Source organism: Pararge aegeria, chromosome 23 (assembly GCF_905163445.1).
Source record: "Pararge aegeria chromosome 23, ilParAegt1.1, whole genome shotgun sequence".
NCBI lineage: Eukaryota > Metazoa > Arthropoda > Insecta > Lepidoptera > Nymphalidae > Pararge > Pararge aegeria.
In genome coordinates this window covers 9,341,288-9,357,302 of record NC_053202.1, presented here as the reverse complement: position 1 = coordinate 9,357,302, position 16,015 = coordinate 9,341,288, and the positions used below count along the sequence as shown (strand labels likewise).

Below are 16,015 nucleotides of genomic sequence, written 5' to 3'. Positions count from 1 at the left end.
TAAACTGGCCGAATAATACTGTCAATTTTTTTCAATCAACAGAGAGGTTTTATGCGGCTAAAAATAGTAGGCATTTTCATCTCAATTGTGATAAATGAACGTTTAATTTTATCAAAAAACTAGCTATATTTTAAACATGTTATAAATACGAAAATTTCCGTACTTTATATTTTATTAATATTTTTGCTTTTTGGTATATTGCTAGTAACTTAAAATGCCCAGGTCAAATTGGAAAATAGAGCGTTAGTGAATTTTAATCCGCCACGAATAATAATCCTTCTATCTAATCTATCCTTTATGCACCACCCATTTTCCACTTTTTTATCGGCTTCGTACGCTCGGTTGCCTTTAAAAGATCACTTTTAGTGATAAGGCCGCCCTCCCTAGAACTAAGTGCAATTACTGTTTTCCTTGTGTTTTCCTAGTGTATTGTGTTGCAATAAAGTTTTTCTATTTTTTTCTATTCTATTCTATTCTAGGCTAATAGAGAAAAACTAAACTTTCATACAGCAAAAATTGTTCAGGTTTTTTTCTTAGAACGGAATTAAACGCGTATGGTTCATTACTTACAACACTCTCGGCTTTCTTAGCGCATTCGCTTTTAGCTAATGCGCTAAGAAAGCCAAACTAGATTCATAATCTACTATTATTTAGTAGATGTTATGGAAACATGGTCTTTACACAGGCGTGCGTTAATGTTCTAGAAACTATTATGTGACCAGTCAGCCAGTATTGTTCGTGTGCAGTGGTTTAGTACTCAACGCCCGGACCTAATGTAATCTAACTGCGTCTCAGTGCATGCACAAACTGACATAACAACCTTATAATATCCCAAGACAACACAATAATACAATGGTAGGAAAACTATCGCATATAGACAAACCAATACTTCACAGTGCATGGAAGGAACTCGTCCTGCAGAGTACTCTGTGTCCATCAACCTGAGACGTAGGTCTACCTTATGTTCTTTTAATTAAAACGGCAACCACGCCCATCAGAGCGGAACACAGCAATGCTACTTGGCGGCAGAAGTAGGCAAGAAATTGGCACGACTACTCCCCCTGACGAGCTGTGACGCAAAAAGGTCATCACCCATTACCGATCCACTGCAGAGCTGGTTCTCCTCCTACAATGAGAAGGGGTTAAGGCCGTAGTGCACCACGTTACGTAGAACTCTCAGGCATGCAGGTTTCCTCACGAAACTCACTTGCCTCAGCGGTGAAGGAAAACCTTCACCGCTGAGGCAAGTGTTACAGTAATTTTATAAAGTGGGCAAATTATTAAACTTTTAATAACTATAAATTCATATTGGCCAGATATTTTATTAAATTGATTAGGTTTTTTTTACTTAGGCACTAATCAATATTATTTAATTAATAGATAGTTTCAATAGTTTCAAGAAACAATTAAAATTATACCAATGTTCATGACATTGAATTGGTGGGTATTTCGATATAAATAAGACTGCATTATCGAAACACTTCAGTCTTACATGGACTCAAACGATGCAAAGATACCTCCCGGTGTCTTAGTCACAAGTGATATTTTAATTGCATAAAACGCACATAACGTGGAAAAGTTAGAGGTGCGAGTTGATCAATGAGGCATAATTGAAAATAAATACTACAATGTGTGTGTGTGTATTAGTCTACATACGTAAGAAGTGAAACTTGTTTATGACACCTTTTTTATTTAATTATTACAATTAATTGATATTTACTAGATTACAGTCGTATTAATTAATAATTGCTAGTTTTAATAAAATTATTTACATTATCATCGTCATCATCACATAAACCCATTACCGACCCACTACAGAGCACAGGTCTTCACCAGGCTGGCCCAGTGCGTTTTGGTAGACTCCACACACCTTTGAGAACATTATGTTGAACTCACACGATGTTTTCCTTCTCCGTTGAAACAAGTGATATTTTAATTACTTTAACGCAGAAAAGTTAGAGGTGCGAGCTAGGATTCGAACTAGGCTCCCCGAAAGTGGAGTCGAACAACTATCCAATTCGCTATAACCGCTTTATCCGTATATATTTAACTGTATATAAGAGATTATATACCTAGTGGAAAATGCAAGATCTGTTCTTCATAATGATACTTTAAAATAAAAATGTGAACTCAGTTACGTCTTACAAACATGTTCTTAAAAATAAATCCCTTTGAACTAAGCTTAAGCTTTGCTCTTTGAGATGGCTTAGGTTCAAACAAATGATGCATGACCTTGAGCTAGCAAATGTTACCCAAAGCAAGAAATCCTTACTGATATTTTTAATAGCGTTCCCACTAGGCCCACTTGAAATAACTGAATTTTGAATTTGTATTTGATGAACGTTTTGAAGTTATACTTCTTATGGCGTTACGGAAAAATGATGAGAGTACATTTTTACGATGCGCACACCGTAACAAAATACCGGAACCTTGAAGAACAATAGCTAGTCAACATTAAAGTTTTTCAAAAAAAGTTTATATCAATATGCATAATTAATATAATAATATTTTTTTTTTGTGATATTTAAATAAACTTTATTTAAATACATAATGCGTAATAGTAAATCTTTCAATGTATACCTTTATTTTATTGTTAGTGTCGCTTTTTTCTTCTTCTTAAAAAAAAAGAATAATAAAATTTTCATCTTGTTACGCCAAAGAAGTATAACTTCTAACACGTGTGCATAAGTACACACACGTTTTTTTTTTAAATAACAGGGTAGGGTCTTGTTTATGTACATCTCGTTACATGAGAAAGAAGATGTAGTGGATTTCAATTGATTAATATTACTGTGATGATGAAAATTATATTACTTCGTTGTTTTGTGGCCCATCCTTTAGATCTCTATTAGAATTATAGTATTAATTGAAGTGAAACTTCTTTATCGGTGTTGGGAATAAAATTACCATCACGCATTCGGTTATGCGTCATATTTTTCCGTTACGCGCCATCTTTTTCTGTTACGCGCCATCTTCATTCCTGAGTCACATTAATCTTTACGCGCCATATCTATTTCTAATAAATACAACACGTGGGTGTGATTATGATATTTTTTTTAATTTAGTTTTTTTAGGTTTTTGATTGTAAATAGCAGTAAACAATTAAAATAAAAAACCGCGGAAGCGGTGATAGCACATACGATATAGCACACGACTCTACTTTCGGGGAGCCTAGTTCGAATCACAGCACGCAACTCAAACTTAACTTTTCTGCGTTTTAAGTAATTAAAATATCACTTGCTTCAACGGAGAAGGAAAACATCGTGCGAGTTCAACATAATGTTCTCAAAGGTGTGTGGAGTCCACCAAAACGCACTGGGCCAGCCTGGTGAAGACCTGTGCTCTGTGGTGGGCCGGTTATGGGTTGATGTGATGATGATGACGATGATAATGTAAATAATTGTATTAAAACAAGCAATTATTAATAATAATAAGATGCAGCAGTAGATCTCCGCTCTCCTTTATATTCACTTAGTCGCCTCGTACGACACCCGCGGGAAGAAGTGGGGTGGGGACAACTGCAATCTGATCTGCCGTCTCCACAAAGAAAATTGAAAATCGAATCGAAATAAAAACATATAATAAAGAAGTTTAACTTCTAACGTGTGTACACTAATACACACACACTTTTTATTTTTTTTAATTATACCTCATTGATCAACAAGGCCTAGGTATGTATTTGTAGTACGTATTTACTCGAGTTGCAGTTATCCAGGTAGGAACCAAAAAAAATGCAACAATTACTAACGACTACAGCGTCACCACCGGGAAATCAAAGTATTTCCGTTTCGCTGACTTTTCAGCTGTAATATATTAGTTTTTAAAATAAAAATTCTCGTTCGCCCGAAGAAAATACAATGTCATTGTGTGTTTCGCGGAAATGAGACGGAAGTTTACGAGTAAAAAAAGGGAGCTAAAAATTCTGGAAAATTCTGAAATTCTTTTCATCCCACTAGAAGTTAGCTCTTGACTACAATCTCACCTGGTGTTAAGAGATGCAGCCTATGATGATAGCTAGCCTACTAGGAGTATGGCAGTTACATTATACCCAGATCACTAGAGCCGTGCACTTCATATGCACAAAAGCACTGCCTATCGGCTACCATAAAAGTTTTATGTAACTTGTATAGAGGACGATTTTCTCTCTTTATGCTAGTGTCCTGCTTAATGGATACCCTGGTCAAAAACCCTGTACACTGTAGATAACTTATCGGTTAGATTCTACCCAGCAAAAAACAGACTAACGACCTTTCTAATTTATATCATTCGTATGAAGCTGAAATTATTTGTATCTACCTAAAAGTAAAATTCAGACAGACTAAATATAATTCCGAGTAAGAGTTCAAAGAATTAATATGTTACTAATTTGTAAGCTCACGCTGTGATCTCCGTATAATGAACACACGGCAAAGAAATTCATCAACAAAATTTCTAGCGACTTACAAAGCTTTAATATAACTTAATTAACATAAGTTATATTAACATAATTGCAAGTACCAATAAGTTTGACATAAATGAGTAAAGCTGAACTCGAGAGAAATCTATCACATACCCTTAGGATAAGATCGTCACTCTTGATAGACTCGTCTTCGAGTTCGTCGTCGAGAATAAAATGGACCTAAGTTTCGATTATATAAAGCACTAATTTGTTCACATTTTTTTCTGGACAATATCATCATCAATATCATTGCCAGTGATGACTTACGGACCAGAGTCTTGGTCGCTTACAATGGGCCTCATAAGAAGGCTCACGCAAGAGTCACTCAGCGAGCGATGGAAAGAGCTATGTTAGGAGTATCTCTAACATCACGTAATCACGTGATCAAATCAGAAATGAGGAGATCCGTAGAAGAACTAAGGTTACCGACATAGCTCAGCGAGTCGCGAAGCATGAAGTGGCAATGGGCGGGGCACATAGCTCGGAGAAGTGATGGACGTTGGGGTTCCAAGTTGTTGGAGTGGCAACCCCGCACCGGTAAACGCAGCGTAGTTCGACCCCCAACCAGGTGGACAGACGACATCAAGCGAATCGCGGGGAGCCGCTGGATACAAGCGGACCAGAATCGTGGAGTTCGGAACGCCCTTCAAAAGACGTCAATCGGTTGTTTTGATGATGATGATGATGATTATCATTTTAACTCCATTACCAGCCTTCTACGGGTCTCCAACCAGAATGAGAAGGATTTAGAACGTTGCCAACCAAGTTCGCCTAGTGCTAATTGGTAAACTTTACACGGCTTTGAGAACATTATGGAGAACTGTCCGGCAGCAGATTATTACCTCACGACGTCTTCCATCATCGTGGTATTTATTGGCTTAAAAAGCACATAAATCAGAAAAGTTAGGGGTGCGTGCCGGACCTCTAACTTTTCAGAGTTTCGAACTCTGTTCCCCCAAAAGCTAGGCTTAAGTCACAACCACTAGGCTATCAGATGCTCAATAGCCCATCTCATTTATCTAGGTTATCCCGTATAAAGCTAGGCATTTTATGTATCCTCAATACAAAATTTAAAATTTCATCAATATTTGCTTAGCTATATATTTCATACTTGACCATTTTTTTTTTGTAAATTCCTTTGAAACGTTACCCATGTTCCGTTCCTTGGACAAAGGCAACTTTTTATCCTGAAAATCTAAAGCGTTACTTTGTTATTACGTCTTCATGCTAAAATAGTTCTCTCTAAGTTATAATTCTTCTCTCTTTTCACTCATCCAAAAATGTATCAATACGTATCGTATCGATCGTAAGTCGTCCCAAATTTACTACTTTACCGTCAGCGACATTATCATGCTTAAATTTAGTTCGAAACCAAATTCACAATTGCGGGCTTACAAATATCGTACTAAGGATGCAGGTATCCTTGGGCGAGCAGGTATTTATTAACGTTTATGAACATGACATCAAACAAACTTTAGCTATATTCTTAGCTAAATTCACGAAGAACTTGTTATAGACATTTCAACGCACAAACTTAGGATTCTATACAGATATATATATATATATATATATATACTATATATATATAATGTATATATCTATGTATCATACTATGGACACAGCATGTCAGTAACATTAAATCTTATAGATAAGTTTACAAAGCGACTTTACAATCCAACCGAGCGAACAGTCTGAACGCTTGTGGCCGTTTTTGAATCGTTAGTTACCATTGCCATCGTAGTAATACTTTTTTGTTTTGACAAAACATAAACATAACAACCAATAACAATAAAATTAGCCACTCTTCACCACATGCGTGTATAAATGCAGCCAATAGATGTGACGGACTTAAGTTCTTGGATATTGTCTTTAAAAAAAACAATTTATATATCATATAACATATAATACTTTATAACCTTGGAGTATAACCCATATAAACCTCATTTTTACGTAAAGTACCAATATTATCAGGTAATATGGGTAAATTACCTATGAACGTTACTGTAACAAATTCATATATGTACTTGCCTACACACAAATGGCGAGATCAGCCTAATTTTCGCGTACCACATGCTTTATTTTTTGGATTCCATACCCAGTGGACAGTGGACAAAACGGTGCCATAAGTATAACTGTAAAAACATACCGTTTATTATAATATGTGCTAATGAAAAATGAAGGAATACGTACCTGTGTGTTAGAACAGGAAATGTACATACTTTTGAATTCATCTAATTACTTTTCTTTGCTCACCAATATTAGCAATTTGAAGGCAGATTGGCGCAGTGGGCAGCGACACTGCTTTCTGAGTTCGAGGCCGTGGGTTCGATTCCCACTTCTGGACAATGTTTGTGTCATGAACATTAATGTTTTTCAGTGACTGGGTGTTATCTATATGTTATAAGTATTTATGTAGGTATATTATTCATAAAATTATTCACCAGTTATTTTTATACCCATAACACAAGCTACGCTTCCTTTGGGACTAGATGGTGATATGTGTATTGTCGTAGTATATTTATTCATTTATTATTAAATAGAAAAATAACGAGTTGAGGCAAGGCTTACTTGTCTTTAAATTTACGTTCATAGCGACGCTAAGTGAGAGCCCAGCAGCGACCAATCAAAAGAGCGCTAGTTCGAGCAAGTCTTGTGATTGGTCGCTCGCAAGACGCAAACCGATAAGGAAGTAACTCGGAAACGGCGGTTTGGCGGTTACTCTATAGACCGGGGGGCTAACTCCCGACACTTCTTTGAAGTCCCTAAAATAAATAAAATTATAGAATTCGTAACAATTAAAAACTTTTGTGCTAAAACTTTTTCCTGAAGCCAAAATACCTATAAATAATTTAGCTTACACATTTACTGTGTCAATACATTTTAAGAGGTATGAATGAATGAATGAATGAGTAATTACACACTTCAATTGTACACCACAATAAAAAAGTTGTCATAAAAAAACTTGACTTCTTCAGCTGTGTTTCTATTTAAGGTCAAATGGCTATTGGGATCCCGGATTACATATAATCCATGATAATATTAAAACAATAATTTACGTGTTTTTGTTACAATTGACGCACCAAGCATATGGCCCACCTGATGATAAGTGGAAAACCATCGCCTTTAATCAGATGCAAAGAACACGTCCTGCAAAGTTCCACTCTGTGTCCATCAACCTGTGGCGTCGGTGTTAAGCATGTGTCTGTAAGTACATCGGCAACCACGCCTTTCAGACCGGAACACAGCATTGCAATAATGCTGTTTAGCAGCAGAAATAAGCTCAGCGGCAGTACTTTTCCGGACGAGCTCTGTCACAAAAAGCTCTAGATACTCTAACAATTCACCCATCGTTCATTCGCACATACTTACACGTATAATGTTAGATGTTAATTTATTTTGATAGATTATTTCAAAACTGAATTAATTAAATGATAGTTTAAATCATAGGTAACTAATTTATTTAAGAATACCTTAAAAATACATTTTTATTAGACTTTTTATAAAACAGAATCACAACTTAAATGAAGAAATCATGATCATATATTTAAGACTACCAGAACAATATAATTAATCATTACGTATACGTTTTCTTCCAACGTACGAAGCCCTCGGTGCGCAAATCTGTACGCACTTGGCTGTGTTTTTTTCTTGTATTTATTTATTGGGCAGCACTCTAAACGAAATCTGTTCACTTTTTCTTTTCAAAAGATATTGAATCTTATTTCTGATAGGTAAATGCTGAATATCGCTTCACCCAACCACCAAAAGCTGACTTATGCGAACAGTTAAATGCAAAGGCAAAAGGAATGCTTTAATCTGATCCCTTAAAAGGTTCGAACAAACGCTAAGAAGCTTACGTGAGTAATACAAGTTAATTGAATTATTCAAACAGTGTATCTGATAGTACTTATGTCGGTTCTTAGAACCCAATTGGCGAACTTAGCCTGAAGGGCACCCAAGTTAGCAATCAGGTAAACGACTTTGCGTCAAAAACAATAATTAAAAATCTACGTCATGATATGTAATATGAATAGTGATTTGCTTTGTTGTCTAAATCTTTCTAAACATACTTTTGATGATTTTCTAAAATCTGACTAGCTGACTGTTCGCTACTTTCAATATGGTATTTATACAGAAATTCCTCATATTATTATATTACAAGCGGACCCCGCAGACGTCATCCTGTCCAGTAATCCGGCACCCCCTACGTAGTACAATTGTGTTTTAAAACTAACCAGATTCCCATTGAAATATACACACAAAACTTCATAGGTCGCTTCAGTTGTTTAGCAGGAATTAGCAGGCCCTTTGGGCAAAACTGCCCAAGGCAGTTTTTAATATTAACGTTTAAACCTTTCTTTCCTTTCAAGACCTAAATTATCCGAATCTCCAGTTTTGGTGAGACTAACTTTCAGTTCATTCATTTTTAATATACTTTAGTACCAATGTTTCTCGAATAGCCGCTGGGCGGTTAGTCACTTCATTGGTATGAATGGTATTTAGCAGTTTTGCAGTATTTATTTTACCTGTAATGTTATGTAAAATAAGGAAAAGCTTGTGAGCTAGCAACATTCCGCGGGTGTGAAAACAGACGTGCGCGGGGCATTATCACTTTTTTTGAACACCATGCATGTCATGCAATAATGGCTTAATGAGGTTTCTGTATGTTTTTAATTCTATTTGGAATTACAAAATGTAATAGATACTGAAATTCATTTTCGGATGAATCGAAACAGCACATTTTAGAACAATTTAATAACTTGGCTCCCGGCATCAAAGTTTTAAATGATAAATCACTTCGTCTCCTAGGGGCACCTATACTGGAAACGTCAGTCCCACAGTTTATTGACGATTTAATTTCCCAATTTAGCAACAATTCCGATCGTCTTTTCGAAATTAATCCACATATGGCTCTAACTATTATTCGCTTTTGTTTATTTGTTCCAAAATTTACGTATTTTCTTAGATGCTCACCTCTTTGGAAATTTAATTTTTTAATGGAAAAATTGGATACTTTTATAAAAGATATTCTTGTTAATATTTTAAATTGTCCCATAAGTAATCAGGCATGGACCCAGGCCTCACTTCCGATAGGGTATGGCGGTCTTGGAATTCGCAAAATTTCAAGTGTTTCGCTGCCAGCTTTTCTTTCCTCTGTGTACAGTACACACACTCTTTTTCAAAAAATTATATCCAATTCTTTGGGTTCCATAGAAGTTGGCAGAGGCAAGAAATAGTTGGTCTGCTCTTAGTCCCAGTATTTTGCCGGTTTCTTTTTCTTCACAGAGACAGTGGGACGACATTATTTGCAAAAAAACTTTTGACACACTTTTAGACCAAATGCCATCTAAAAGAGACCGTGCTCGTCTTCTCGCTCTCTCTGCTAAGGATTCCGGCTACTGGCTACATGCTCTCCCTTCAGCTAACCTGGGCACTATGTTAGACCACACCACTCTATCGGTGGTGATTGGTCTTAGGCTTGGCGCCTCTATAATTCAGCCTCATCGATGCCACTGCGGTGACAGCGTTGACACCTACGGTCACCATGGACTCTCCTGTTCAAGAAGCGCTGGTCGCTTCTCTCGCCATAGCACCATCAACGACATCATCCGACGTTCTCTAGCTACCGCTCACGTACCAGCTGTATTAGAACCTATTGGTTTGGCGCGGAGCGATGGCAAGAGACCTGATGGTATGACGCTCATACCTTGGAGGCTTGGAAGGTCACTTCTGTGGGATGCAACTTGTGTTGATACCCTAGCTGCATCACACATCCAGGCCACTTCGTCAATGGTAGGTGCGGCTGCTTCCAGTGCCGAGCAGGCCAAGAGGCGTAAATATGAAAACCTGGATAGCAGCTTCATTTTTGTGCCTTTTGGTGTAGAGACTTTGGGACCGTGGGGTCCGGAGGCAAGAGCCCTTTTCAAAGAATTATCGAAAAGGGTTATCGAGTCTACCGGTGATCCTAGAGCGGGCAGTTACCTTGGCCAACGAATTAGTTTGGCCATCCAGAGGGGAAATGCTGCCAGCATCTTAGGAACTGTGCCTCGCTGCGGTGGTTTCGAGGACGTTTTAGATTTTATTTAGTTTTTCAATAGTTTATTTTAGGTTATAGTTATGTATTAATAAAAATTTATTAGATAGATACTGATATCAGAAATAAATTTCTAGACCTCGAAAAGCGTAGCGAAAAGCCTACTTATTGGCTGACGTAGGTTACAAGTATCGCATTAATCTGTGGGCAGATCGCATCAGCTGACACTTGAAAGAGACATCTGTCGGCTGTCATTTGTCAATATTTACGAATTGCGAAACATTCTTGAAAATTCGCAAAACTAATTGTAATCTTCACCGAAAAGCATTGAAAACTTTGATTTAGCATAAATATTGATTTTAAGTTATAAACGATCAATTTCTAAAATGTCACTGTTCGTAAAAAACTTCGTCCGCCGGGTAAGTTATTCTTATTTTTCCTTGGGTCCAATTAATATTCTGTTTATTTTATTTTAGACGGGGATTGAACTATATTTTCTTGTAGGTACTCACACCGGCTGTATCAGTAACAAAGAAATCGTGTTTTTCAACCAGTAAGTATACTCTTACATAACCTCTCTTTTTTACTCATACTAGCCGCTATTCCTATTTGCATAAGTTCACAGGTGACGTGCTTCGAAAGTAATAGTCATATATAATTATAAGTTTTTTTTATCCATGCGCGTTATAATCACATTATTATAAAGGCGAAAGTTTGTATGTAGGTTTGTTGCTCCTTCACGCCCCAACTACTAAACCGATTAGGCTGAAATTTAGAATGGAGATAGATTATACTCTAGATAAAGATATAGGCTACTGCTTACCCCAGCGCATGGTTCTCTCGCGATTTGTGTCAAATCACACCACTTTTACAACACTACTTAACAGTATGCAATATAATTTCTGACCATTGCAGTATAGTAATAAATTGCTTGACACAAGGGTACTAACTAGATATAGCCTGACAATGTTATTTAATTATTGTTAGACAAACCAATCTACGAGTATAGCCATCATAAAAAGTTTTAATATTAGGTTTTATCCAAAGTATCACATTTGCCTTCCAAGTGTAGGTACACAACTAAGAATTTTAAATGTGTGCAATGATTAAAGTGTGTATTAATAGATAGGTTAGTAAGTAAAATTGTGAGTCAATAGTAATTTAAAAACGTTAATAGCAATAAATTAACTTTGGCTAGTGGATGTTCACATTGTCTTTAAATTCAAGAAACTATTGAAAAGTTACTGGGCTGGTACTTTCTGATTGTTGGACATTCAAACACTAATTAGAATTAAAAAGCGCAGGTGCTTATTAAAATTATCTTATTTTCAGGTAATGCTGTTCTTACACCTAAAGTACAGAAGCCTGCCCCTGATTTTGCAGCCACTGCTGTGGTTAACGGGGAATTCAACCAGTTACAATTGGCTGACTTTTCAGGGAAATATGTGGTTCTCATGTTCTACCCTCTGGACTTGTAAGTTAGATTTTGACCTCATGATTTTGGCAGAATAAAGTACACTGCCAGGTGGTGACACAGTAGCATATAATTAGCCACTTTCCTGAACTAAAGTATAGCATCTCTGAAGGGAAATACATAGTATGCTGATTGGGAATGAATAACTTGCAACATTACAGATAGTGACAATTGCCAAAGTGTGTTTACCTGACATATGTCTATGGATCTCAGCATACATAATTAATTTGTAGAAATCTGTATCTGAGACTTTGTAAGCCTATTTCAAATAAGCAAATTTTCAATTTGAAATCATCTGAATTCAATTTTTTATGTTACATGCAATCTAATAAGATTATGTAAAGCTTATTACTTAATAAAAATGAATGAAAATACACTATGTATTTTTTTAATACTTGCTTGGACTTATTGTTGGACTAAAAAACTTGTAATTTATTCAATTTCAGTACTTTCGTCTGCCCTACAGAGTTGATTGCTTATAGCGAAAAGGCAAAGGAGTTTGCCGGTATTGACTGCCAAGTGATTGGAGTTTCTACTGATTCAGAATTCAGTCACTTAGCTTGGATAAACACACCTAGGAAGGTATTTATTTTTATTATTATTATAAATACTTATATTATAAATCCAAAATTATCCTTTTTTTTTGCATGCTTGTTGCATGTGTTAGCGCAAACATTGCAGTGATCATAATGAAATTTGGCACACATACATATGCTGTGCATCCTGGAGATGCACATAGTATACTTTTTGAACTGGAAAAGTTTACTGAAACTTATGATACTTTTTCTACTGGGAAAACCACAGATTTCTGTATGATAAATAAACCCAGATTGTGTTCAGGTACATCTTTTATAAACTTCATATTATAAAATCGCAAACATTGCAAAACAACAGACAACTTCGAATCTGTATTGTGTTTGAAGTAAATGTATGTAAATACAAAAATTTAAATATTATTTTGCAGTGACATTTTACATAAGGTGTTTCAGTAGTAGGCACAGATATTGTTAAATAACAAATACATAATCATTATGAAACCAAAATATACCATTGCAATCTAAATAAACAGTTAAATTAAGTCAATAATTATATTAGTATTTTTATGTCACATGTATTTCCTATTTTTTATTTATTTTAATTTTTTTTAAGCATATAAATAACACAACAGTATTAAAAATTTAGAATTTTTTTAAATATTTTTTTCTATTTTTTATTACTCTAAAGTCAAAGTCAAAAATATCTTTATTCAAGTATAGGCCCATAGAGGGCACTTTTGATGCGTACATTATATAATTATTACGTTCTTTAATTATAAATTCTATTGATCTACTAAGTAGTCATTTAAGGAAAAGAAGCATTTATGAAATTATTTAAATTAACCTATCCTTTAATTTTTTTTTTTTTTCAGGATGGTGGTTTGGGAAAAATCGATATCCCCCTGTTAGCAGATTACTCAAAGAAAATCTCGAGGGATTATGACGTACTATTGGATGCAGGATTTGCGTTGCGTGGTAATTATTTGTTACACATTATGTTGCCTGCGTTCTCCACCCTTTCACTCTATGCCAAAAATCAAGTAGATTAGTTGCTTAGTTAAGAGTGCGAAGAAAGAACTAACAAAATGTTTTGATGAGTAGGAAAAAATATTCAATGCTGTACATTACAGCAGCTACAATAACAGCAGCAATATCTTCGATATTTCTTTATTTGCCTGATCACTAACAATTTGTGAAACAATTAAATTTTGTATAACTAATTTTATTTTTAATTCCAGGCCTGTTCATTATCGATAGGAACGGCATATTAAGACACATGTCAGTTAACGACTTGCCTGTAGGACGATCAGTGGATGAGACATTGAGGCTGGTTAAGGCCTTTCAGTTTGCCGATAAACATGGTGAAGGTAAGAAATTTATTTTTCAACCAGCTTTTCAATGGTCATCACTTCAATATGGTGGCATGTTTTTTGATTTTATTCCAGTGCCTAGCGGTGATTTTATAGCTATTTGTATAAAATCAAAAGAGCGCCATCTAATATACTGGGAAACTGTCAGTACAGGCGCTTTTCGATTTTATCAATTCGTTGTTTTTTTTCTATCAAATCATTTGCAATATATACTTTATGATTGTAGCCAATGAACCATTTGATTCTTTTTCACTAAATTACACATGTACACATATAGGTATTATTGATGTAAAATTTACCGGACGTATGAAAAATATTAATCTAAATAACTTGTGAAATTTTTGATGAGTAAAGTCCCATAGTATAACGGTTTGTTGCTCGCAATTATCGAGTACCGAAACACTAATTTCAAAGTAAAGTGAACTTGATTTAGTAATTTTAGATAACATGTTCCCACTAAACAATGTTTTTAAACAGTACAGAAATGAGTTTAACCTTTACGAAAGTAAGGTTAATTTCACTAGTCCCATTCCCCGACTTCTACCCTTATCGAATATTGCGATTGAGGTCAAGCACGAGCTGAAAATAATAAAATTCAAGAAATCAAAAAAATCCTTTTTCGTTTGACTGTCATGTTTCATTTTTTTTCTTTCAGTGTGCCCAGCTAATTGGAACCCAGACACAAATGCAGACACAATCAAACCAAATCCCAGGGAAAGCAAAGAGTATTTCCAGAAGGCAAATTAAATCTTAGAAAAGTAAAGTAATAAAGAATCTTTCAAACTGTTAACTTTTTTGAGTTTCAACCTACTTAAGGGTTGAGATTGCGAACAGTTTATTTTATAACTCATAACCAATATGCATTTTTTACAATATTATCATTAGGTAGTAATATCGCTCTACTTCTCCATGTTTAGCATACAGTCATATGCAATTGAATGTGTTAGGAGTTCACACAAAATATAAATTTGGTGCAAAGGCACGTCCTACAGTTTGAGCGGGGAAAGGGCGATTATTTCACTAAGGCGAAAAAAAATATCCAAAGGTGCAAACTGCATTTCATGTTTTTAATTCTTGCAATTTATGCAATAAATTAATGATATTTTGAATACTGTCTAGAGATACTTTAGATTGGGTTGATGGTAAATGTTGTCAAAGTGATACTTATTGTATCACTTTGACAACATCTACCCCTTGCATATTAACTCAGTAAAAAAGTGCATGTTCAAAATGGCATTTCAAATTCCTAAATTTCTTAACAATTCCAGAATGACCCGGGGACATGATTGGTTGACCTTACTTAGCCTCGTCTTTAAAAAAACATCATTATTCCATTAAACAAGTTTATTTGTGAAGTAAGTATTAATTTGAATGTGAGAAGAAACGGCTACCATTAAAATACAAATAATATTATAATACTACTATTTTTTCAAAAGTCAATCTTAATTTCTCATTATAACATTAAACACACAGTTTCGCTTGTCATATAAAATCTCACTATACAAAGTATTCCAGTCTACTCCTGCTCTCCAACAACTGGGTGTTTAATGCTTAATTATCTCATATTCCAATATGTATACATGCATAATAAACTATAAAATTTTATATCCAGCTGTTTTAGTTTTACCCTTTATCAAAGCTACAAGCTACATACAATGTACTTCACAGTTTATAAATACCACTTTCCTGTAATAATAGTTACAGCTTCATTCAATGCATACAATTTATAAATCCTGCCATTTTATTTCAGCTTTCTATATTTAATAGTATACTATTATTGTACTACCATAGTTAACAATTTATTAAATGGATACTTGTAAATAACAAATACATACAAGAAGTAATGCAGAGAAATTACTTTCTCCCATTATTACATAGCTATAAAATTTATAAATCCATATATAAATCATACTAGTAAAATACATACTAGTTTATAAATACAGCTATAATAGCTATAAATACAGATATACATTTTATATTTATCCAATGTACTCTATCAAATTCATAAATCCAGGTGATTTATTTACCTAGTCCTTCCTGGTCTAAAGTGATACCAGTTTTTTACATCAAAACTATCACAAATAACTAGTGATTATAACACTGTCTACACAACATCTAAAAACCTTATAGAGAAATAAATCAATATTGCAATAGTTTTTAAGC

At 34.9% G+C, this 16,015-nt stretch overlaps 1 protein-coding gene across 2 annotated transcripts; it reads left to right on the top strand.

The window, feature by feature from the left end:
- Window positions 1-10,713: 10,713 nt before the first annotated feature.
- LOC120634158 (peroxiredoxin-2-like) lies at window positions 10,714-15,457 on the top strand. 2 transcript variants are annotated; one of them, XM_039904577.1, is made up of 8 exons: window positions 10,714-10,891; window positions 10,977-11,025; window positions 11,805-11,946; window positions 12,393-12,528; window positions 13,355-13,457; window positions 13,721-13,849; window positions 14,508-14,610; window positions 15,121-15,457. In XM_039904577.1, the coding sequence occupies exons 1-7, from the start codon at window positions 10,859-10,861 to the stop codon at window positions 14,597-14,599; spliced, it is 684 nt and encodes a 227-aa protein (XP_039760511.1). In that variant the 5' UTR covers window positions 10,714-10,858; the 3' UTR covers window positions 14,600-14,610; window positions 15,121-15,457. The 2 variants fall into 2 exon arrangements, with proteins under 2 accessions (XP_039760511.1, XP_039760510.1); XM_039904576.1 differs by having other exon boundaries at window positions 14,508-15,457.
- Window positions 15,458-16,015: the final 558 nt, after the last annotated feature.